At 35.9% G+C, this 25,906-nt stretch overlaps 1 protein-coding gene across 1 annotated transcript in view; it reads left to right on the top strand.

Moving 5' to 3' along the window:
- The window catches only part of LOC103208537 (centlein-like), a gene marked incomplete at its 5' end in the record, with an annotated part of 460,544 nt that overhangs the window by 409,585 nt on the left and 25,053 nt on the right, over positions 1-25,906 (top strand). Inside the window, 2 exons of the mRNA XM_007954241.2 lie at positions 13,685-13,870; positions 18,218-18,295. Coding sequence (XP_007952432.2) covers positions 13,685-13,870; positions 18,218-18,295 — 264 coding nt within the window. The remainder of the gene's footprint in view (positions 1-13,684; positions 13,871-18,217; positions 18,296-25,906) is intronic.

Here is a 25,906-nt window from a genome sequence, read left to right as displayed (position 1 = left end):
CCAAAACATTAATACTCAATTTTCAGAAATAGGTAACACATTGAAAGGGAAAAGGAGTGAATCCAATCAATAGAAGACAGAATTAATGAGATTGAAGACAAATACCTGAATACTTCAACGGAAAGGGATCAGTCAGAAAAAGAATCAAAACAAAATGAAGAAAGCCTAAGGTTCTTGTGGGATACCACCAAAAGGAATAACCTACATGTAATCGGAATTCCAGAACAGGAAGAGAAAAGGAAAACCACTGAAAAAATTGTCCAAGATTTGTTGGTAGAGAACTTCCCTGATATATGAAAGATGAGAATATATCCATTCAGGAAGTCCAGCAAAGCCCAAAAAGGACAGAAGCCAAAAGAAAATCACCAAGATATACCATCATCAAACTCATCAAAATGAAAGACAGAAAAAGAATCCTGAAAGCAGCACGAGAAAAACAAAAAGGTACTTACAAAGGACAACCAATAAGAAGAAGTTCTGATTTCTCAGCGGGAACCATGCAAGTGACAAGGCAATGGGATGGTATATATAAAACCCTGAAAGAAAAATTTCCAACAGAGAATTATATATTCAACAGAATTGTCCCTCAAATATGATGGTGAAATTAGGAGACTTCCAGATAAGTAGAAACTAAGGGAATTTGTTAAAACCAGACCAACCTTACAAGAGATACTAAAGGGAGTCCTTTGAACAAAGAACCAATAATAGCAAACAACAACTGACCATTAATATACAGGATGACACAACCCAGAAACCAACATAGCTATGGATGCATCAAAAGTAAAATAAGTTTACAAGATTGTAAACAGGGAACCAGAGAAATCAATTGGCAAATGAGGACAACTATAAACCAAAAAGAGGGGAAAATAGTGTAGTTACAGAACTTCTAAATGGTGAGGAAGTTAAGAGAGTTGCAGGGTAGAATGGATTGTTCTAAACACTGGAAGAAAATTATAAATCACAAGGTAACCTCAAAGTAAAATAATAAACCTTCACATCATAATAAAAAAGAGGACAAGCACAAATATTCAGCAAATACTAAAACAACAGCAACAAAGGAAATGATAATATGATTCATAAACATAATGAGTTCAGCACAGAAAATTATATGGAACAAAGAAACCAGGAACACCATGAAAAAACGTATAGCAAAATGACAGCAACAAATTCATACTTGTCAATAATTACACTGAATGTTAATGGATTAAATGCACCACTCAAGAGAAAGAGACTTGCAGACTGGATAAGAAAACATAACCCATCAATATGCTGTCTACAAGGGACACACCTTGGGGACAAAGATAAAAACAGACTAAAAATCAAAGGTTGGGAAAAGATATATCAAGCAAATGGCAAAAGTAAAAGAGCAGGAGTGGCAATATTAATTTCTGATAAAATTGACTTTAAGACAAAAACCACCATACGAGACGAGGAAGGACACATAGTGATTAAGGGATCAATTGAACAAGAAAATATAACCATAATAAATATCTATGGACCCAATGAAAGAGCCCCAAAATACATAAATCAGGCTTTAAAAGAGTTGAAAAGGCAAACAGATGACTCCACAGTCATAGTGGGAGAAATTAATATACCATTTTCAAGAGAAGATGGAACAATTGGAAAGAAACTCAACAAAGATACAGAAGAGCTAAACAATACAATCCACCAGCTTGACATGATAGACATCTACAGAGCACTTTAACCAAGAGCAGCACAATATACATTCTTTTCCGGTGCACAGGGAACATTATCTATGATAGACCATATGTTAGGCCATAAAGCAAGCCTTAATAAATATAAAATACTGAAATACTGCAAAGCATCTTCTCAGATCACAATGCTATCAAATTAGAAATCAACAATAGGAAGATAAAACAAAAAGAGCAAAAACAAGGAAAATGAACAACACCTTCCTTAAGAAACACTGGGAAAGAGAAGAAATAAAAAGTGAAATTAAAAAAAATTCATTGAATCAAACGAGAATGGAAACACAACATACCAAAATCTTTGGGACACAACAAAAGCAGTGATCACAGGCCAATTTATAGCCATAAATGCACATATCAAAAAAGAGGAAAGAGCCAAAATCATCACTGTAAACCAACATCTCCTATAGTAAGAAAAAGAACAAGAAAAGCCTACAGTCACCAGAAAAAAGGAAATAATAAAGATTCAAGCAGAAATCAATTCAACAGAAAATAGAAAAACAATAGAAAAAAATCAACAAGACTCAAAGTTGGTTCTTTGGAAAGATTAATAAAATTGACGAACCACTGGCAAATTTAACACAGGAAAAGATGGAGAGAATACAAATAACACGAGTAAGAAATGAAATGGTGACATCATGACAGAACCAACACTGAAATTAAAAGGATATCAGGATACTATAAAGAACTGTACTCCCACAAATCTGAAAATCTGTAAGAGATGGACAGATTTCTAGAAACACACCACTTACCTAAACTAACACAGACTGATGTGGAAAAGTTGAACAGAGCCATAACAAAACAAGAAATTGAACAGGTCATAAAAAAATTACCAACTAAAAAAAGTCCTGGGCCCAGACAGTTTCACCGGAGAATTCTACCAAACATTCAGAGAAGAACTGACACCAATCCTACTCAAACTATTCTAAAACATATAAAAGGATGAAATCCTCCCTAATTCGTTTTATGAAGCAAGCATAACCTTGATACCAAAACCAGGCAAAGACATCACTCAAAAGGCAAACTACAGACCAGTATCTCTCATGAATATAGAGGCAAAAATCTTCAACAAAATCCTAGTCAATACAACAGGTATGCAAGGATGGTTCAACATTAGAAAAACAATCAACGTCATCCACCACATAAATAAAACAAAGGAAAAGAACCACATAATCATATAAATTGATGCAGAAAAGGCATTTGATAAAATCTAACACCCATTCCTGGTCAAAACTCTCAGCAAAATAGAAATAGAAGGGAGGTTCCTCAACATAATAAAGGGCATCTATGCAAAACCAACTCTGGTAGCATAGTGGCTAAAGCACTTGACTGCTAACCAGAAGGCTGGCAGTTCAAACCCACCAGCCACTCCTCGGAAGGAAGGTTGGGCAATCCTACTTCCGTAGTGATACTGCCTCGGAAACCCAAGGAGGGGTCGCTATGAGTTGGGGCCGACTCGACGGCACATAACAACAACAACAACATGAAAAACCAACAGCCAACATTATTCTCAATGGAGAGAGACTGAAACCATTCCCCTTGCAAACAGGAACCAGACAAGGATGCCCTCTATCACCACTTCTATTCAACATTGTACTGGAAGTCTTATCCAGGGCCATAAGGCAAGAAAGGGAAACCACAGGCATCCAAATTGGTAAGGAAGAACTCAAACTATCCTTATTTGCAGATGATATGATCCTATACCTAGAAAACCCAAGAGACTCAGTCAGAAATCTACTGGAACTAATTGAGAGATTTAGCATTGTGGCAGGCTACAAGATCAACATCCGAAAATCAGTTGGATTCCTCTACACCAGCAAAAAGATTGCTGAAAAAGAAATAAGGAAATCAATACCACTTACAGTAACTACCAAAAAAAATTATATACTTGGGAATAAATTTTACCAGGGACAAAAAAGACCTGTACAAAGAAAACTACAAAAAAGTACTTCAAGAAACAATAAGAGATCTACATAAAGGGAAGAGCATCCCATGCTCGTAGATAGGCAGATTGAACATTGTGAAAATGTCAGTTCTACCCAAAGCAATGTATACATTCAATGCAATCTCAATCCAAATCCCATCAACATTCTTTAAGGATACGGAAAAACCAATCACTAACTTTATATGGAAAGGAAAGAGGCCTCAGATAAGCAAAGTATTACTGAAGAAGAACAAAGTAGGGGGTCTCACACAGCCGGATCTCAAAACATTCTATACAGCCACAGTAGTCAAAACTGCCTGGTTTTGGTTTAATGACAGACACATACACCAATGGAATTGAGAATCCAGAATTGAGAACCCAGAAATAGATCCATCGACCTATGGTCAGCTGATCTTTGACAAAGGGCTAAAATCCATTAAATGAGGGAAGAGAATATTTGTTTAATAAATAGTGCTGGAAAAATTGGATATCCATTTTCAGAAAAATGAAACAAGATCTGTACCTCACACCATACACAAAAACTAACTCCAGATGGATCAAAGACTTAAATGTGAAACCTAAAACTATAAAATTCCTCAAGGAAAAAATAGGGTCATATTAAGGGGTTCTACTATATAGCATAAATAGATATCAAGCATAACCCAAAATTCACAAACAGCAGAAGATCAACTAGATGAATGGGACCTTCTAAATGTTTAAGTTTTATGTGCTTCCCAAGACTTCTCCAAAAGAGTCAAAAGGGAACCTACAGATTGGGAAAAAATATTCGGCAATGATATATCTGACATGGCACTTATCTCTAGAACTTACAGAAAACTCCAGCACCTCAACAACAAAAAGACAAATAATCCAATTTGAAAATGGGCAGAAGACATGAATAGACACTTCACTAAGAAGGATATTCAGGCAGCCAACAAACATATGAATAAATGCTCACGATCATTAGCTATTAGAGAGATGCAAATCAAAACAACAATGAGATACCATCTGGCCCCAGCACTTGTAGCAAAATTCAACAAGACAGAAAATGACAAGTGCTGGCAAGGATGCGGAGAGATTGGGACTCTCCTACAGTGCTGGTGGGACTGTCAAATGATACAATCACTGTGGAAAACAGTATGGCAGTTCCTTAAAAAGTTGGAATTACATATATCATTTGACTTATCAGTTCCATTTCTAGGTATATATCATAAAGAAGTGGGAGCCAGGACAAGAACAGATATATGCACACCCCTGTTCATTGCAACACTATTTACAATAGCCAAAAGATGAGAACAGCCTAGGTTCATCAACTGAAGGATGGATAACCAAATTATGGTACATACACACAATGGAATACTACGCAATCCTAAAGAATAACGTAGAATCTGCAAAACACCACATAACGTGGATGAACTTGGAGGACATGATGCTGAGTGAAATAAGTCAATCACAGAAGGACAAATAGTGTATTAGTCCATTATTAGATAAAGTCAAGAAAAGGTTTCTATATGGAAGGAAATTTTCTTTGTTGGTTACCAGGGGTGGGAGTAGAAAGGAGTGAACATTGTTAGATAGAGACAAGTATTTATTTGGGTGAAGAGAATGGTAATATACCAAATGTGAGTGATCAACACAGTGACATTGAGGAAGAGGAAGACAAAGATATGTGGGAGGTACAGACAACAAAGAAGAACCCTTTTGCACATATAGTACTGTGTTGTCAGTGAAGGCAAACATGGATAGATGGTTGGACAGGCTGACTATTTGGTATGTCTATTCAGGGGGGGAGTATGCCCACGACCATGTATAGGGTTGCGGAGAGACAGTGTGTACAAGTGTATCACTATATTCTGTAAGAATTCCCAGGTATATAGTAGAGCTGACAAGGGACAAGGTTGTAGTCACTTCTTGGCCACTGTTAGCTACCCAGAGGGAGCGAGTAGTTGGACCTGTGGGCTCGGGACCATCGTCGCAAGGGACATCAAGTTCAATTGGCATAACATACTACCCAAAACATTGTTCCACATCCTACTTTAGCAAGTAGCAACTGGGATCTTAAAAGCTTGCAAGTGGCCATCTGGATGCAATGATGGATCTCCCCTCATCCAGAGCAAAGAAGAATGAAGAAAACCAAAGAGTCACAGAAACAATTAGTCCAAGCAACTGGTACCCCACGAGATCCTCAGCCTATATGACTATGAGACCAGAAGAACTAAATGGTGCCCAGCTACCACTGTCAGCCACCCAGAGGGAGATCTATGTAGGAGATCCTGGATAGAGTGGGAGAACAATGTGGAACAAAACTCAAAATCATTTGGAAAAAAAAGGGACCAAGTTTGCTGGTCTGATAGAGCCTGATGGAACCACTGAGACTATGGCCCCTAGGTGCCCTTCAGGTCTGGAATTGAATCCACTTCTGTTGCTTCCAGCCAAACAAAAGACAGGCATATGAGCTGCATATTTGCATTAGGTAGATACGTTCCTTGGAGAAATCAATCATGGGAGAATAGAAGGGCTGTGTATGCACAGGGAGACAGCTCAGGGGGCAGGAGTGCATTGAGGGAAGGACACAGGGAAGAGATAACTATGGGAAGCAAGTGGGTGGTAAATTGTAATCAATGTCCTGAGACAAAGTGTATGTGAACTGCTGTATGGAAATGAATTTCCTCTGTAACCTTTCACCCAAATCACAATGAAAATTATATATATATGCATATATATATATATATACACACACACACAAACACACACATACATACACACATCATACATGAAGAAATCAAAAGGTCATTAAAAAGACCAAAATGGATGTCAGATGGGGCTTTGAAACTTGCTATTGAATGCTAGAGAGTAGCTAAAGCAAGTTGAAGAAATGATGAACTGAGAGAGCTGAACAAATGACTTCAAAGGGTGACCCAAGAAGTTGCAGTATTACAATGATATCTGCAAAGACCTGGAACTAGAAAACTAACAGGGAAGGAAACACTTGGTATTTCTCAAACTGAAAAAATTGAAAAACTCCCAGCTTCGAGTGAAATATCAAAGTTTTCTATGGACTAAATAATTGAACAATGCAGGAAGCATCTACAGAAAATGGAAGGAATACACTATCCCTGTAGCAAAAACAATTGGTTGACATTCAACCATTTCAGGAGGTAGCATGTGACCAGGAACCAATAGTATTGAAGGAAGAAGTCTAAAATGCACTGAAGGAACTGCTGAAAAAGAAGGCTTCAGGAATTGATGCAGTAACCACTGAGATGTCTCAACAGACAGATGCTTAGTGCTGGAGGTGCTTAGTCTGTTGTACGAAGAAGTTTGGAAGACAGTTACCTGGCCAGCCGACTGGAAGAGAGCCATATTTGTGCCCATTCCTAAGAAAGGTGATCTGACAGAATGTGGAAATCATCACACCATGTCATTAATATCATATGCAAGTAAAATTTTGCTGAATATAATTCAAAAATGGTTGCAACCATATATTGACAAAGCACTGCCAGAAATTCGAACTGGATTTAGAAGAAGTCATGAATGAGGGATATCATTGCCAATGTGAGATGGATCTTGACTGAAAGCAAAGGATATGAGAAGGATGTTTACCTGTGTTTTATTGACTATGCAAAGGCATTCAACTGTGTGGATCATAACAAATTACGGATACCATTGCAAAGAATGGGAATTCCAGAACACTTAAATTGTGCTCATGAGTCAGGCATTTGTACAGAACAAGGAAATACAGAATGGTTTAAAATCAGGAAAGGTGTACATCAGGGTTGTGTCCTTTCACTATACCTATTCAGTCTGTATGCTGAGCAAATAATCTGAGAAGTTGTACTATATGATATATGAAGAAGAATGCAGCATCAGGATTGGATGAAGACTCATTAATGACCTGTGATATGCAGATGGCACAACCTTGCTTGCTGAAAGTGAAGAAGACTTGAAGCACTTACTGAGGAAGATCAAATGCTACAGTCTTCAGTATAGGTAACATCTCAACATAAAGAAAACAAAAATCCCCAAAACTGCACCAACAAGCTACATTATGATAAGCAGAGAAAAGATTGAAGTGGTCAGGGATTTCATTTTACTTAAGTCTACAATCAACACTCATGGAAGCAGCAGTCAAGAAATCTATTGCTCTGTTGCACTGGGCAAATCCACTGCAAAAGACCTCTGTAAAGTGTTGAAGAGCAAAGTTGTTACCTTGAAGACTCGGGTAACCTGACCCAGGCCATGGTATTTTCAGTAGCCTCATATGCATGTGGAAGCTGGACAATGAATAAGGAAGACTGAAGAATAATTGATGCATTTGTATTGTGGTGCTAGTGAAGAACACCTAAAATATTGTGGACTTCCAGAATAATGAACAAATCCGTCTTGGAAGAACTACAGCAAGGATGGTCAGATTTCGTCTCATGTTTTGGTCATGTTGTCAGAGGGTCATGTTGTCCTTGGAGAAGGATATCATCCTTTGTAAAATGAGGGTCAGCAAAAAAGAGGAAGACCCTCAACGAGATTGGTTGACACAGAGGCTGCAACAATGGGCTCAAGCAAAACAAAGATTGTAAGGATGGCCTGCCTGGCAGTGTTTCATTCTGTTGTACTGTAAGTCAGAACCAACTCAATGCCACTTAACAACAACAGTGAGCAACATTGACAGTTTAAAAAGAGAAAAGCTTTTTAATCATCTCATTAGATGCAGAAAAATTATGGTGACTAAGATTCAAACCTTATTTCTGACAATATAAAGAGTAAAAATTATTTATGTTGTCAGAAATAAGGCTTAAATCTTAATCACCGTAATTTTTCTACATCTAGTGAGAATAAAAAAACACCTTTAACAAACGATGTGGTAGAGACTGCCACTTGTCCCCAATATCCACTTTTCCCTTTGTACTTATTCATTGAATTTTTAATTGGGTGATTAGCTTTTCAGGTAACTTCCCACATTTCCCTGATTTCTGTTTTTTGTTTCCAAGTTGTGGTGAAGTCACTAAATTCTAGCCAGTGAGATGTGAGTGGAGCTTCTGAAGGCTCTAGAGCAAATAAGCCAAAATAATAGATATTTGTGGGAAATTACTCAACAAACTGTGATTATTCGTCAGTGTCATGATTGTGAATGTATAAAATCAAAGAGAATCAAATTATAAATAGATTATAAACTAATCAGATAATCAAGCAAGAAGTTCAAAACAAGGCCATCATACAAAAATGCATTTACAAATAACATGTTAGAGGGAATGCTATTTTTAAATTTCTGTTTACAGTAATAAAAGTAACTACAAAATGCCAGAAATAAACCTTTCAAAGAATTAAAAAAAAAAAAACCCTATATATCAGGCTATAAAACATCACTGAAAACATAAAAAAAACAGACATAAATAAATGCAGAAATATAGTTTTTTTCCGAATGAAAGGAATCAATATTGTAAACATGAAAGTTTATTCCAAAGTTATTCTGTATTAGTGCATACCCAGATCTTGACAAACTGATTCCAAAATCAGTGAAAGAGAAAAGGTGTGAAGATGGTAGCTTAAGGAGGAGGAAGAAGAGGAATCATGATGCGTGAGAGAAGACGAAGATTTTCACTCAAGCATCAAAACATGTTATAAAGCGGTAGTAAATAATGTGATTGGGATAGAAGTGGATGAATAAAGCATTGGAACAGAATAGGGAATTCAGAAAACAAACTTATACGAGAATTTAGAGCATAAAGATTGAATTTTTTTATTTTAAAATTCGTGTAAGGGTCAAGTAATCAACAATGGCATTGGAGAAATTGCTCTTCGTTCAGAAAATAATTGTGTGTGTGTGTGTGTGTGTGTGTGTATCACAACTCACAGATATAAAGATTAATGCCCAAGAATAAAAAATAAAATGATTAAAGCTACACAAAACCTTTATAATCTTGTGATTAAAAACAATCCATAGTCAAAACACAAAAAACTAGAATCCGTAAGGACATAACTAGAAACCATGATTATGTACAAATATTTAACTGTGAAAAAGAGATACTTATAGTATCCCTAAAAGACTAGTGACAGTCTGAAGGAATATTTACACAAAATAAGATAATATCCAGAATATATCACGAATTCCTGCAAATCAATAGACGATAAAGAACCCAATAGGAATTTTTGTTGTGTTGTTATGTGCCATTGGTTGGACTCAACTCATAGCGACCCCTCCTTGGGTTTCCAAGGCGGTATCACTATGAACTAGATCACCCAACCTTCTTTCTGAGGAGTGGCCGGTGGGTTTGAACCACCAGCCTTCCGGTTAGCAGTCAAGTGCCTTAGGCACTGCACTTCTAGAGCTCCTTCCGTAGGAGTAGGGGTAAATAATAAAAATAACTCACCAAAGAAGTGCAAATAACTGATAAACATTTAACAGATGCTCAATACCTCACTAGAAATCCAGAATATTCTAAAGAAAATAAATACTATTTCCATATTTAATGATCTTAAATGTAATTGTCTACTTGATATCAGACTGAAAAACTGTAAGAGATGTTTAAAGATTTTTTTTTTTTAAATCTACAGTTGACAAGGATATTTGAAAATACTCTCACATGCTGATTTTCATGGGAGTCTTAACTGACACAGCATTTTTAAGAGCAATATGACCATTTCTTGCATAATCTAAAATGTTTGTAGAATGGCTTTTTGAAAAGATAACTAAATTGATAACTCCCTGGCTAAATCGATCAGAGACAAAAAAAAAAAAAAAAAAAAAAACCCGCAAATTACCAATATCAGGAATGAAAGAAGTGATATCATTATAGATGCTACAAACATTTAAAGGACAGTAAGTAAATTTTATGAACAGTTTTATACCAATAATATCTGCAATTTAGATGAAGCAGACAAATTCCTTAAAAAATACATCTACCTGTCATATGTTACTGTTGTTGTTATGTGCCATCGAGTTGGCCCCAACTCATAGTGACCCCTCCTTGGGTTGCCGAGGCAGTATCGCTGTGGAAGTAGCTTGCCCCATCTTCCTTCCGAGGAGTGGCTGGTGTGTTTGTGAACCGCCAGCCTTCTGGTTAGTAGTGAAGTGCCTTAGGCACTATGCTACCAGAGCTCCTACCTGTCATATAGGAGCATCTTATTCAGACACCAATAGTGCCATACAGTGCTTATTGGAGGCAGCTGACTGGCAGAGAAATAGGATAATGCAGACCATCCCCAGAACTCCCTTGATTTTACAGCAGAGGTTGGGTGTGACTATTTGGTATGCACCATGGCCAAGTTTTCAGCAGAGAGGAGCCTTTCTGTGCCAGCCAGCCATGACAGAGAGCTCTCCGACAGAGAAAGAGCCCTGTCCTCCCACTGTGCATATCAGGACCCAAGATTGAGCATTACCTACCAGGGACACTGACATCACTTTGCTCTTTTCCTCAGATTGTCTCAGTGTAGTTGAATCAGCTCCCTGCTAAACTACCAAGAAGAAAAAAGAAATGAGTGTCCAGGATCATTAAGAATTATCACTTATCATTACAAAATATTGACTAAAGACAACATGGAAAATCTGAATTACACTATATTATTAAATAGCATTTTTTTCATCTAAACCCTTCAGATACAAATAGATATACACTCTCCAAGCCCAGATGGTTTCACCAGAATTCTATCAAACATTTGAGGAAAAAATTTAACACTAAGCTTACACAAAATTTTCCTAAAAATAAGAGGAGTTAAAAACACTTCCTAACTCATTGAATGAGGCCAGCATAACCCGGAAGCCAAAACCTGACAAAGGCATTACAAGATAAAAAAAATTATAGACTATATGTTATCATGGACATAAATGTAAATATTCAACTACATAATAGTAAATGAAATCTAGCATCATAGGAAAAGGATTTTATATCATGGGAAATTTCAGATAATCCTAGGACTAAGAGATAGTTTCATCAAATAAGAAGGAAAAACTCTCCTTCAAAGATGAGTTATGAAAAAGGAACCAGCATAATATTTATATAAATAGAATAAGAAAGGAGGAAAGCAACAGAAAAAGTAAATGGTAGGAAAAGACATTTCACTAGAGATCAGCTGCCATAGAGCAGATGAAAATATATTACTATGAATTAATATGGATATTAAAATATTAAATAAATTAGTAAAACAATTCCTTCAAAGAAGCAAACACACAAGTTAGAAATGTAAAGATTTAAGGAAGAGATGGTGACATAACAGAACAAGATGAAATTGAAATAAAAGAAAAGAAATTATCTCAGAAACAGAATTTCCCAGAAGAAAGTCTAAAGAAATAAACTAAAAAGAAAAAAAAAAAAGAATGCAAATAAAAAATATAAATTAAATAAAATGGAAATCAAGATTTTTAGGGTATGTATGTTATGAAGGTTTCCTAGGTATCTGTTTCTGTGTGAAGTACATATGGAAACTAAAGCAACAGTTACTCAGAGAAACATGAAAAAGAAGAGTAATGATGAATTAGGGCCTGCCAGATGTTAAAATGCATTATAAAGCTTCACTAGTTAAAATATATTATAAAGCTTCTCTTATAAAAAGAGAGCAATAAGGAACAGAAAAGAAAGTCCAGAAATTGACCTAAACATACATAAGATCAGTGGGAAAAATACAGACAATTTAGTAAGTGGTCTTGGAACAACTATGATCTTATATAATAATTCTCTAAATGATTACAAATGGATCAAAATTTAAAAGTGAGAAATAAAATCTTAAAAGTATTAGAGTAAATCATGATTTGAAAATGACTTTACATGTAGAGAATTTTTTTTTAAGTATCACACTAAACTCAAAAATTGGAATAGAAAAGATTGATGAATTTGAGTACACATACACAAAATTGTTTTTGGCTTGGCATAAACCTCTGTATTAAGCTCTGTCAAAAGAAACATTATGAAAAAATTTGACATATGCCATAAATATCATCTCCCTAATATATCAAGAACTACTATAAATCATTAAGAAAAACTGACAAACACAAGTATCTCTTAAAGTTGATGCTCAACTTCATTTACAAAAAGGGGAAAATAAAACTTTAAAATATACTGAAAAAAAACCAACTATACTGACATAATACATTAGTGTTTGTTGAAGGGTGTAGAGAAACAGATAATTCTTTGTGAAACTATAAGTTGGTCCTGTCTCAGAGAAGGGAGTAGAATTAATCAATATCTATCAAAATTACAGTTATAGACACCCTTTGATCCAACAATTCCACTTCTAAGAATATTTCTTAAGAGATGCAAAAGTGACATATGAGCACCATAATCGATTATTTATTGCAGTATTGCTTGTGAACTAGCAAAATATTGAAAACAGCCCAAACATCTATCTGGACTGCTCTCAGCTCATAAAGCCGTGCACCCAGCCACAGAACTTTGTCCACCCAGGGCAAGGAACATCTTTCTTATTCACACACAGACCAGTATGGGCTAGCATTTATTGATTTCTCAAAAGTGAAAACTTAAAGACACTTGTGAAGCAATCCTTGAATATTTAAAACTTTTTCCAATCTTTTATAGTTATCTTTACATAATTTAATTGCATTTTTATCCAACTTGTCTCTATCAAGTTCTTCCAAAGCAGTTTAAACTCAGTTTTAATAAAAATAGAAATGATTCTTCTTGCACTCATGTTATCTGTTTATGAAATGATTAACTAAATCATGTAACTGTTACAACTAATATATAAATGTTTAGGAATAAATAGAACTGACTCTTTGCATCAACTGAGCTGGTGATGGTAGTTTATTACGGCATGAATGAAAAGTAGCCTGCCTGCACCAAGCATTCATTGTGCCTAAGATAACAGCTGTTATATCTGGAAGAGGCAATGAAGAGCTCTGGTTAATCTAGCAAGTTGTCTAAATGAAGGTCATTTAAGAGAGCATCCATTCCATACTGACAAAAATACAGGACAATCCATTACGTTCTTAAATAAATAAATTTTGATAAAAAAGTGATTTGCTAGTATCTTCACATTTTCATGCTATGACTTCTTTGTCTTTATGACTTCCATATGAGCCCACGCTCCTTGCATTATGTTGCAGGCTTTGGTCAAAGAGTTACAAAATGATGTCCAGATGATAAGGCGACAAATCAGAGAGCTTAAAAGAATACAGAAGAACAGGGTTGCTTCTAAAACCTCAACCCACAAAGCCCAGACCTTGGCAGCTTCTATCCTGAACATTTCACGATCAGACCTGGAGGAAATACTGGAGACAGAAGATGAAGTGGTAAGATCATCTAAATATTTATTAATAAAGGGATTTTTTAAGGCATACATTCTTATAATTCTTAGAATTTCATCTTTAACATAAAATTAATGAAGGTAAGACTATTAATGAGCCAGTGAAGAGTATTAACCCTTTCAAAAAGCCTTAGAGAATTTTACCTTTATAAGAGAGTAGTAATAAGTCCAAATTTACAACCTTTAAGGATCTCTGGTGGTGCTCTGGTGATAAAGCATTTGGCTGCTAACCAGAAGATTAGCAGTTCAAACCCACTGGCTGCTCCACTGGAGAAAGATGAGGTCATCAGCTTCCATAAAGATTTATAGCCTTGGAAACTCTATGCATCAGAATCAACTTGATGGCAGTCAGTTTGGTTTTTGGTCTAACTTTTAGACCTGCTTGTTTGTAATTCAAGTCACTTGTCCTTTCTTGTCTCCTCCATTTTGTTTAATTTAGTTAATCATATTATATATCTTGTAAGTCAGTATTATTCATTAAGCTAGTTTGAATGGATTTAGTTAAGCTGAGTTACCATTGATTTGAGGATTTTTTTCTTCTTTGCCAGATTTTATAAAGTAGTAAATCTATTGGCTTTCTTGGCTAAATTCAAAATTAGTGTCAATCGAGTTAAAGAAAAAGCTATTACTCTAAATTGGGTAAAATACATGATCCTGTCTGAGTGAATTTATGTGCATATTGGTATGTCTTCAGTGGCATTTCAGCACCTGCTGCTGGAGGGGCATGCATTTTGACATAGTTATTGTTTCCTGAACATCAGATTCTCAGCTTGTGCAGTTTTTTGAGGAACCTAAAGAGGTTCCTCAATCTAGTTTTACACATAAAACCTCTGAACTTCATAACGCAGATAATAGTTTCTTTTTTGTTGTTTGGAAAGATAAAAGAAATTCAAGAATAAAGGATAAAGAGAGATTTATTTTCAATAAATATTTGCCAGATGAATAAATTAAATGATAGAATTATCCTTCAGCCCCCTCAGCTTTCCAGGGAAGTTCTGGAGTAGAGCAGATCCATAATTTGTGCAGGTTTTAAATTGCCAAGAATTCTTCGAATAGAAGTCAAAGGAATCCTGCAGAGATTATTTGCATCTCATAGCAGAGAATTACCAGTTTCCTGTTTTTCAGAACCTGCACCACAATGTCTGTGACTTTCTACTGAATTCTGGATTTTTGAAGTACAAGAGTATTAAATGTATACATTAAATATATATTAAAATATTAATAACTAATATATAAAATTATGTTAAATATATGACACACAAGAGATAGTAGTAACTCCCGGAAAGGTACAGACTATTAAAATTTATTAATTTATAATGTGAAACCTAACAAAAATATAAGATTGGAAGCCTTCACTTTAGCCTAAAAGTTTTAAAGCAATTGTTGTTGTTAGTTGTCCTCAAGTTGATTCTGACTAATGGCTGTCCCCTAATGGCGGAGTAAAACTCCATAGTTTTCAAGGCTGTGACATTTGGGAAGCAGATTGCCTGGCCTGTCTTCCAGGGCACTCTGGTAGGGTTCAGACTGCTAGCCTTTCAGCTAGTAATCAAGCACTTAATCATTTGCAGCACCCAGCTCGTCCTTTTAAAACAAGTAGATTTAAGCCAAACCCCTTGTGTGTGTGTGTGCCTATGTACATACTTATGCACACAAACACATATTACATATTCCAGACACACAGGGCCACTTCCTTTGTACAATTTCTAAAAACATGCCCTCTCAGAAAGGGAAAAAATGTAGAACAAAACTGAAATTCCTGAAAAAGATCAGACCTACTAGACAGACAGAGACTAGAGGAACCCTTGAGGCTATCGCTCTAACATACCCTTTGAACTGAGAATGGAAGTTATTTCTGAAGGTTACTTTTCAACCAAATAATAGATTGGCATATAAAATAAACAGTATCACCTGTGAGTAATGTGTTCTCCTTAAACAATCAACTGTATGAGACCAAAAGGTCAGCAGTAACCCAAAAGCAAAGATGAGAAGTCAAGGAGGGGAATTCAAGCTAGATCAATGGAAACAGAACAAACAGAATGGAAATAATAAAAATGCTGACACGTTGTAAAAAGTGTAACTAATGGCACAAATAATTCGTATAAAAATTGTTAACAAGAAAGACATGGAGAGAGGTAATTATAGGGAAGAAGTGAGAAGAGAGCTGTTATATTGTGAGGATTGCACTCAGTGTCATGAAACAAAATGTGTATGAACTATTGTGTGGAAAATGAATTAGCTCTGTAAACTTTCACCCAAATCACAATAAGTACCAAAATTAAAAAAAAAAAAAATGTTAAGGGGACCCTAATTTCTTGGGTAAACTGTCACCTAAAACACAGTAAAATGTTATTTAAAATAAATAAATAAATAGCCTCTCTGAGCTGACAAATGAGAGAAAAAGCACCCCCTCTGAATGGGAAATTAGAAAAATGAGTCCCCATGGAGTATGTGGATTAGAAAAGGATCTCTCTTTATAGTCCCCAGGAGTCCCTGGGTGGTGCAAATAGCTAACACTCTCACCTCCTAACCAGAGGCATCTCAGAAGAAAGTCTAGCAGTCTGCTTAGGAAAAAGCAGTCATTGAAAAACCCTGTTGAGCTCAGTTCTACTCTTAACACGCGTGGGGTTGCATAAAACGGCAGTTGGGTTTTTTGTAGTCTCTGAGAGAAAATGGCACATTTCTGTGAAGAAATGCACCCCTGCCTCTGGGCAGATGCAGTCTGGAGCTAGAGTCACTGCAGTATACACACCACACACCTTTAAATGGTGGCAGCCCTGCTGGAGAAAAAGGGCTCAAGTGGAAACACACTGCTCTCAGAAGGATCAGAGCACTTTGACATGTTTAGTAGGTTTAAGACAAGAGCTTCTTGAGACTGGTCCATATACATCTTTGAGCAGTCTAAGGAGTTGAGTGGCTTGCCCAAGCAGAGCCCAGACCACCTGACTTAGGTTTTTTTAAACAACATTGAACTAGTAAGTTTGCCTTAGAAGCTGAGATACCCATGTGACATGCTTAGCATGATGAATGAAATGCAGTAGCTTTCTACGAACATTGGTTTACCAAACCCTTTCTTTTTTAAAAAGTATTTGTATACCATACTTCAATGGCTTTTGGAGAAAGGGCATTTTTTCATCATGTGTATGGCCAGCACCCAGTTTGTCAGCTCGAAAATGACAAGCTCACTGCCGTCGAGTCGCTTCCAAGTCATAGCGACCCCTCCTTGGGTTTCCGAGGCAGTATCTCTATGGAAGTAGATTGCCCAACCTTCCTTCTGAGGAGTGGCTGGTGGGTTTGAACCACCAGCCTTCTGCTTAGCAGTCAAATGCCTTAGGCACTATGCCACCAGAGCTCACGTGTGTGTATATATATAAATATGCACACATCATTTGACTCATCAATTATCAAGATAAAAATATTTCTGAAATTATAATGTATTCACATATATAGTTGATCATTCACTTAAAGATCTGTATATTAAAAAAATATATATTGGGTCATGATCTTAAGGGAATGATCAACTTTATGTGTGAATACAGTGTAATTTCAGAAATATTTTTACCTTGATAATTGATGAGTCAGAAGATGTTTAGTAACTTAATAGTACTTTAAGTTGGAATATTCCTCAGCCTATACGTAAACTACTGATTTTTTTTTAAAATAAGCATTTCTATGCACCAGAGTCATGTCGTGTTCTATTACTGTTTGTAACTGTAACAATTACTCCTCCATTATCTGTTGGTAACTCAGATTTCAAATATAAGGCTTTATGTTATCTTATGAGGGCCATTTGCAAATGATTATTTTATAAATCTCCATCCCAGTTTTCATTTTAATTGCCTTTACTCCCATACCTCCATCCCTACCTTTAACTCTACTATGAAGGCAGAAATAAAATATTCTTGAAGTACATTGTAAATTATAGAAATACAGCTTTATCTTCTATATGTATATAAATATTTACAAATTAAATATTTCAAAGCCTGCATTTAAATATTCCTATTTTGAGAGTATGTTGTTATTGTTGTTGTTGTTATATGCTGTCGAGTCAGACCTGACTAATAGCGAGCGACCCCTCATTGGGTTTCCAAGGTAGTATCACTATGGAAGTTGATTGCCCTATCTTCCTTCTGAGGAGTGGCTGGTGGGTTTGAACCGCCAACCTTCTGGTTAGCAGTCAAGTGCCTTAGGCACTACGCCACCAGAGCTCCTTTTGAGGGTATAGGCTGCTGTTTATTGAATCTAGTTATACCAATATCCCTCTAGATTTAACTCAGTATCTAATAATATGGTCAAGTTATAAAAATGCAGTTAATACCATTTTTTTTTTCTTTAGGAAACTGAAAAAGCAAAGATAGATGCTGAAAATGACAAGGAGTGGCTATTGTACATTCAGAAACTTCTTGAAGGCCAGGTACTTCATTTTTCTACTTCATGCAGTATAACTTCCAGATAAAAACTCCAAGCCTTATAGTTTTACTCAGTGCCCAACTTTCTATAAACACTTACAACATTACTTACTTCTGTTAGGTAAAGAAGTATTCCAAGAGGTAGACAGGAAAGTTAACCCTCTATTTGTACTTTTAGACTTAACAAATGAAACAATCGCCTTGGGAAAGACCCAACATGTGTCTTAGCAAATGCATTAATTAAATTATCGAGTCTTCTATGCTTGGTAGATGGAAAAAGGATCCATTCTCTCAGACCTCTTAGGAAAAGAGATTCTTTATTATGTGTCTTTAAAGTTAGTAGTTGATATGGACACCTGAGGAGTTCATGGGTTTCAGTGACCTTTTACTATGGACCTGTTTCCAGTCAATTCATGTTTTCCTCACAGCCAGACAGCTGTTTATTACTGTGTCTTCCCGCATTCTCTACAATATTTTCTACTGAGACCTCGAGCAGCTTGTTAGTGGGAAGTAAATATTGATTTGGCATCCTGTCAATGCAGAAAGAATGAAAAAATTTCCACCAGAGGCCCCTCAAACATTTTCCTATCGACATTTTCTGGGCCGAGTGGAAAGCTGCATAGAGGATGACAAGGCCAAGACGAGTTGAAATCCCTGAGGGGTCTATTGAGACTGCTGCTGTGACCTGTGTGATACTTTTTCTTCTCTTTCAAGTATTTTTTTTAATACACACATAGTCTGCTGGGATGTGCCCCTATTGTAAGTGATCAAGGGCAGTTTATTGGCAGGTGAGAGCCCTGCTTTTCTAGCCATAGCAAGCTTTTGTTTTGACATCACTGACAGCATGTAATATATTCTAAAACTTTTTCATTCTCATTCTTTTTTGCTCATCCTAATTGTTTCTTTTAAAATGAACTGGAATAAATAAGAGCTAAACACATTTGTCAAAATAACAAAGAAAAATTTTATTGGCCTGTGACTTTTGAAAAATCACTGTAAATGTTTCTGTGTCCAGATTAAAAATGGAAGCTGATATATAAATGTAATTATTTGACAGTTATATTACAAAGAGAAGAATATGTAATATTTAAGCTAATCATATTATAAGCTACTCATATTTTAAGTGAGTTTTATATATTTTTGAAACATTCCTCCAGAATCACTTCAATACTAATAGAAGGTGATTAGCAGTCTTCTGCTTAAAGTTGTTTAAGTGCACATGTGCAGGTGTACAATGAATCCTTTTCCAGTGACAAATGGCTTTTGAAGAAGGGGCATTTTGTTAATCATGTGTGTGCCCTGCACCCAGCCAGTGGCTAGCACATGATAAGAGCTCAGTAATGATTAAGTTTGGGGTTTGTCAGCTCAAAATGATAAAAATAAACTTTTTAAGGAATGTTTTCTTGTTCAACTTGTAATTCTGACCTTGTGTTTATTTGATTGGTAATTTTATCATCAATCATCACATAAAATAATAAATCTACATGTGTAAATCTTTACAAAATTCTGCTAACTCTTCACTGACATTGGAACTATCATATTGCTAACGCAGTAGAGGGACACAACCCATTCTACACGATGTAGATGTATGCATATGCTTGCCAGTTCAAGTAAAAAAAAATCTGTTGAAAATGACATCAGACCGCTTAATACTGCAGTTTGATATAGTGCCTTTTTGTGCCACTGAGCCTGGACTCTGTAATATAATTGCCTGGCAGTATTGATTTAATTGCCGAGGTTTATTTGTGGACTCCTAATTATTGACTGGAGGAAAATTTAATGGAGCAGCCTTTATGAACACTGGGAAACCACTGCTGTTGCTGTTATACATAATGAACTGCGTCATGTGCCTTTAGATCATTTTTCAAGCTAATTTTATTCCACTGTGACAGTATGATAACATTTAAAAAGTCAAAGACTTTTTATTTTTATTACTGACATAGGTGGTTTTGCTGATGTCTTTGAATTTTGTGAGGAAAAAAAAATTGGGACTTCACTGGTTGCTCTTGAATGTCACTTTATAATTATGCCCAAGAGAAAAATCTATACAATGGAAAATATCTTTTTTTTTTTTTAAGCCTACATTTCTTCTCTTTCAATTCCAGCAATTATATTTGTCCTGAGTATTAGAAAGGTTTTCTTTGCCCACCAGTTGTTGTTTTATTGGTTTTTGGTTTGTTTGCTTGTTTGGAATCTAAGTAATGCTCACAGGATTGTGGAGGCAAAAATGTAAAAATGTTCGTTCAAACATTTTAATTACTGGTATACAGCTCCTTGTATCTGAGTTTATATGATCTTGCATGATAAAACTCTGGGATAGTTGAGTTCATTCCCTAAAAGAACCTGCTAATTAATTTCATGTTGATTTTGATTATTAGAATATTTTGAAAATAAAATTATAGGAACACTTCACTTTGATACTCCACCCTCAATACTGGGTGCTGAAAGTGATAAAATCCTGAGACTACAGAAATGAATCTGGCCCTGTGGTTTTTGTCTTTTTTTTAAGGATCTGCCCACAGAATTGCTTTCTATTAAAGAACATTTTCTTCACATTCACTTTGATGAAATCTTATCTTGATAAAATATTCATCACAATATAAAAAGCTGTTCTGCCATGTGGTGATGTGGAACTACCTAATAATATAATAGCTTGAGAACTAACAGGTCTAAATTTTTAACTTATATACTTTTAATACAGAATACAAATATATATCATTTCTTACCATTCAGATGCAATAAGTAATTATATATTTGATAGTTTTCTGCACCTATCCTTTGTCCCTAAAGATTTCTACTAATAAGAACCACACTGAAAATCTTTCTAAGATCAACTTTCATTTTTCTATGGACAACTGCCTTTTAATTTCTTTGAACATTTTCACTTGTAGGAATTACTCTTTTCATATTAATAATTTTTAAAAAAATTTATAATTTATGGGAGAAACAAACAAGCAAATTAATGATTCTAGTAGGATGTGAGAAACCCTAAAATGAATTTTTCTATAGTTTAGAGAGCATGAGAGAGGGAGAGAGAGAAACTAGGCTGGGACCACACTATAGAAGCTTTTTAGCCAGAGAGGGATGGTTTCAGAGCAGTACTTTAGAAAAATAATCTTAGATCAGCATATAGGATGGACTGAAGGGAGAAGATACTGGGAGCAAAATGGCAGTCTAGGTGAGAGGCATTGACAGGCCACATGTACCCTGGCCATAGGAATAGAAGGAAATCAGTGTGACTCATAGTATAGTGATTGAAACCCTAACAGTAATGAGATTTAGTGAAGCTGCTTAGAAAGCAGAAACCAGAGATGGGCAGGTTTAATACCCCACATGATGAGAAAGATGATGCTATCTTTAAGAATTTTAGGGTAAAGTAATAGCTTCAGTAGGGAGGAGATGTTAAACAGCAGTTTAAGCTATAGAAAGTTAGTAGGTACATTTCATTAACAGTATTCAGTGATTCATGATGTTTCATTAGTTCAGCCCAGCCAGCAGGTCTATGCTCAGTGTAATTTAACCATTTAAAATATATTTCAGATACTTGTAGCTCAACAATAAAACAACAAAAACCCAATTAAAAATGAGCAAAGAATTTAAATAGATATTTATCCAAAAAGATATACAAATATCCAGTAAACACAAGAAAGAAACTCAACATCATTAGCCATTGGGAAAGTGAAATCAAAACCACAATGAGATACAACTTTACACCTACTAAGATGGCTATAATCAGACAGACAGATAATAGCAAGTGTGGAGGAGGAGGATGTAGAGAAGTCAGAACCCTCATACATTGCTGGTGGGATTGTAAAATGGTACAACCCCTTCAGAACACAGATGGCTGTTCCTCAAAAAGTTAAGCATAGATTACCTTAAAGCCCCACAGTTCTACCCTTTAGTATACATCAAACAGAAATGAAAATATATGTACAAATATATGTACTGGTAAATGAATGTCATAGCAGTATTATTTATAACTGCTCTAAAGTTGAAACAACCTAAATGTCCATCAACTGATAAATAGGTAAACAAAATATAGTATGTACCTACACTGGAATATTATTTAGCCATAAAAATTGAATGAAATATTGATACATGCTACAACATGGATGAACCTTGAATATATTTTGCTGAGTGAAAGAAGCCAGACACAAAAGACCACATACAGTATGAATTTATTCATATATGAATGTCCAAAATAGGTAAATCCAATCTATAGAGACAGAAGTACATTAATGGTAGCCCAGGGCTGACAGAGTTGGGGGTGAGTGGGTGAGGACAGATAAGTGGTGATGGCTAATGGGTACAGGATTTATTTTTGGAGTGATGGAAATGTTCTGAAATTATATAGTGGCAAGTATTGCCCAGTTGTGTGAATATACTAAAAATCACTGAATTGTACACTTTGAAGTGGTTAATTTTATGGTATGTGAATTATTTCTCAGTTTTAAAAATTGAATTCCTTAATACGGAGCATGTTGAAAAAAATGCATTTCAAAGTAAACTTAATAAGATGCTTATATTGCATATATTATGTTCCCTACCATTACTGGTAAAAGTATTTGAACATGAATTTCTGTCTATTGTCCGTAACCATGAGGAAGTGAAATAAATTATTTTATTTCATACTTAAGCACAGTCCTTTCAGTTTACCCATAAGGATATGTTCATTTTATATTCTAATTGATCTTACCTGCTAACATATCCAAATAGAAAGCAGTCTATTTTTTACACTCTTCTCTCTAGAGGACACCGTTTATTTAGTCTTCCCATTCTGATCTTCAAAATTATAATTATAATAAAGGTCATTTGGTTGTGTTATCATGTGTTAATAATACCTGAAACAGTCCTTTGTTCTTGGGACTTTATAAAGGCAGTGGAAAGAATTAGTTGAAATAAAACTGAACCTATGCTATGGTATTCATTCAAAAAACATGTAATGATGAGAGAATAAAAGGGCTGTGTATGCACAGGGAGACAGCTTAGGGGCCAGGAGTGCATGGGAGGGAAGGACACAGGGAAGAGGTAACTATGGGGAGGAAGTGGGAGGGGAGTTGTCACATTGTGGTAAATTGCAGTGAATGTCATGAGACAAAGTGTATGTGAGCTGCTCTGTGGAGAGTGAATTAGCTCTGTAAACTTTAACCCAAATTAAAAACAAAACAAACAAACATGTAATGAGTGCCTTTTACATGTCAGGTACTATTTCAAGTTTTAGGAATATAGCAGTAAACAAAAGAGAGAAAAACCCACTACCTTCATGGAGTTTATAATTCTAGGGGTGGACAATGAAGAAATAGTTAAAATACATAAATAAGAAATGTATTAAACAGTTAAACAGAATTATAGGTATAAAGTATATATACATACACACATAAATATATACCCATACATACATATGTGTGTAAATACATATAACCAAACCCATCGCCATTGAGTGTGACTCATAGTGACCCTATAGGACAGAGTAGAACTTCCCCATAGGGTTTCCAAGGCTATAAATCTTTACTGAAGCAGACTTCCTCATCTTTCTCCTGTGGAATGGCTGGTGTGGTCAAAGTACTAACTTTTTGTTTAGTAACTGAATGCCTTATCCATTTTGCCAGAGCTCCTAAGTATATGTATGTTATGTATACGTGTATATATATAATGTATACATATAAAAAATAGACAATTATAAACACAGTATGCGTTTTCACTAGGATTTGTATTAAAACCCTTAGCCAGGAGTAGGTAAAAAGTGTTTTGATATTATTTTGTCATTGCTATTTTTCTTTGTTATTTGCTACTCCTTTTCGGAGACTCATTTAGTCCATATTATTTCACTTTGTCTGGTCATTTTCTTGTATTAAGACCATATCAAAAATTCTCTTTCTGCCTTTGGTTATTCAGAATTTAACGTGCAGACTTTAATCAGTGATTTTTCTTTAAATATTCCTGTGTCTGTTAGTTGCTTCAGAACTTGCAAATGCTGAAATTTAAGATGGTTCACTTTCCCCAGTGTCCTCTCCACAGAATATGCTTACCTTCTATAGAATGTCTTACAGTATGGCAGTGGGAGGGTTTTATAAATCTCTCTGGTTTTTAAATAGAGTAGCTTCCAGCCTGAAGGTTAAATGAAAGTTTCTCCTCACAACTCTGAGGAAATTTACTCTGTGCTTGCTCCCTATGTTGCACTTGTAATAATACACACACATATACAATGCAAGCTCACACCGTCACTCTCTATCACACCCATAAACCCACACATCCAATCGTCAACAGACTTATTCTTCACATCCTAGCTGAAGTAGACAGACATAAAAATTCTCCATTCAGAACCTTGCTAGGATTTTTTAAATTAACAATTTCAAGCCTACTTGAATGTCACAGAAACAAGGCCCCAGAAAAAGGACCATGTGGGTAAAGTTCATATGATTGTTGCTGCTGCTGCTGCTGTTGTTGATTGCCATCAATTCAATTCTGACTCATGGCGACCTCGTGTGTGCAGAGTAGAACTAACTGCTCCACAGAGTTTTCAAGGCTGTAAAATTTCAGAAGGAAGTTGCCAGGTCTGTCTTCCAAGACATCTCTGGGTGAGTTCAAACTGCCAACCTTTGATCAGTAGTCGAGCACTTGTCCATTTGTGCCACCCAGGGACACCTAAAGAGAACAGTCATTCACTGCCATCTGACTCATAGCAACCCCTCCTTTTGTTTCTGAAGTGGTACCTCTATGGAAGTAGATTGCCCAATCTTCCTTCCAAGGAGTGGCTGGTAGGTTTGAACCGCCAGCCTTCTGGTTAGCAGTCAGATGCCTTAGGCACTACACCACATCTCTAAAACTCCTAAGGAAGACTTTACTACAAACACAAAATTCCTTAGTAAACAACAGAAACAAAAATTTAGACTCATTTACTAGAACAGAAGAAAGAAGAAAAAGCAAAATAGATCAAACAAAAACTACAGATGATGATCCTAAGTCAGACTAGTTATAAGGTTAGGAACTATAGGATAAATGGGATAAGAAATTTATACAGTATCCTTTAAATAAAATTCAGTATTTGTATATATGCTATATTGGTGGCATAGTGCCTCAGGCAAATGCCTGAGACTGCTCACCAGAAGGCTGGCGGTTTAAACCCACCAGCCACTTCTCGGAAGGAAGGTTGGGCAATCTACTTCCATAGTGATACTGCACCAGAAACCCAAGGAGGGGTTGCTATGAGTCAGATCCAACTCGATGACAGTGAGTTTTAGTTAGTTTTTATAGTATCCTTTAGCAGTAACTCAGAAAAACCAAACTTACTGCCATTGAGTCAGTTCTGACTCATAGCAACCCCAACTGGGTTTCTGAGGCTGTAAATCTTTATGGAAGTAGATTGCTCCAACTTCCTTCCACAGAACGGCTGGTAGGTTTGAACCACTGACCTCTGATTAGCAGCCAAATGCCTTATCCACTATACTATCAGAGAACTCTATTTAATACTGTGTTGTTGTTGTTGTTGTTGCTATGTGCTGTTGAGTCGGACCTGACTCATAACCACCCCTCCTTGGGTTTCTGAGGCAGTACCACTACGGAAGTAGATTGCCCCATCTTCCTTCCGAGGAGTGGCTGGTGGATTTGAACTGCCA

Source organism: Orycteropus afer, unplaced genomic scaffold (assembly GCF_000298275.1).
Source record: "Orycteropus afer afer isolate SDZICR_OR568_19922 unplaced genomic scaffold, OryAfe1.0 scaffold00450, whole genome shotgun sequence".
NCBI classification, from domain to species: Eukaryota; Metazoa; Chordata; class Mammalia; order Tubulidentata; family Orycteropodidae; genus Orycteropus; species Orycteropus afer.
This window is presented reverse-complemented; position numbering and strand designations above follow the sequence as displayed.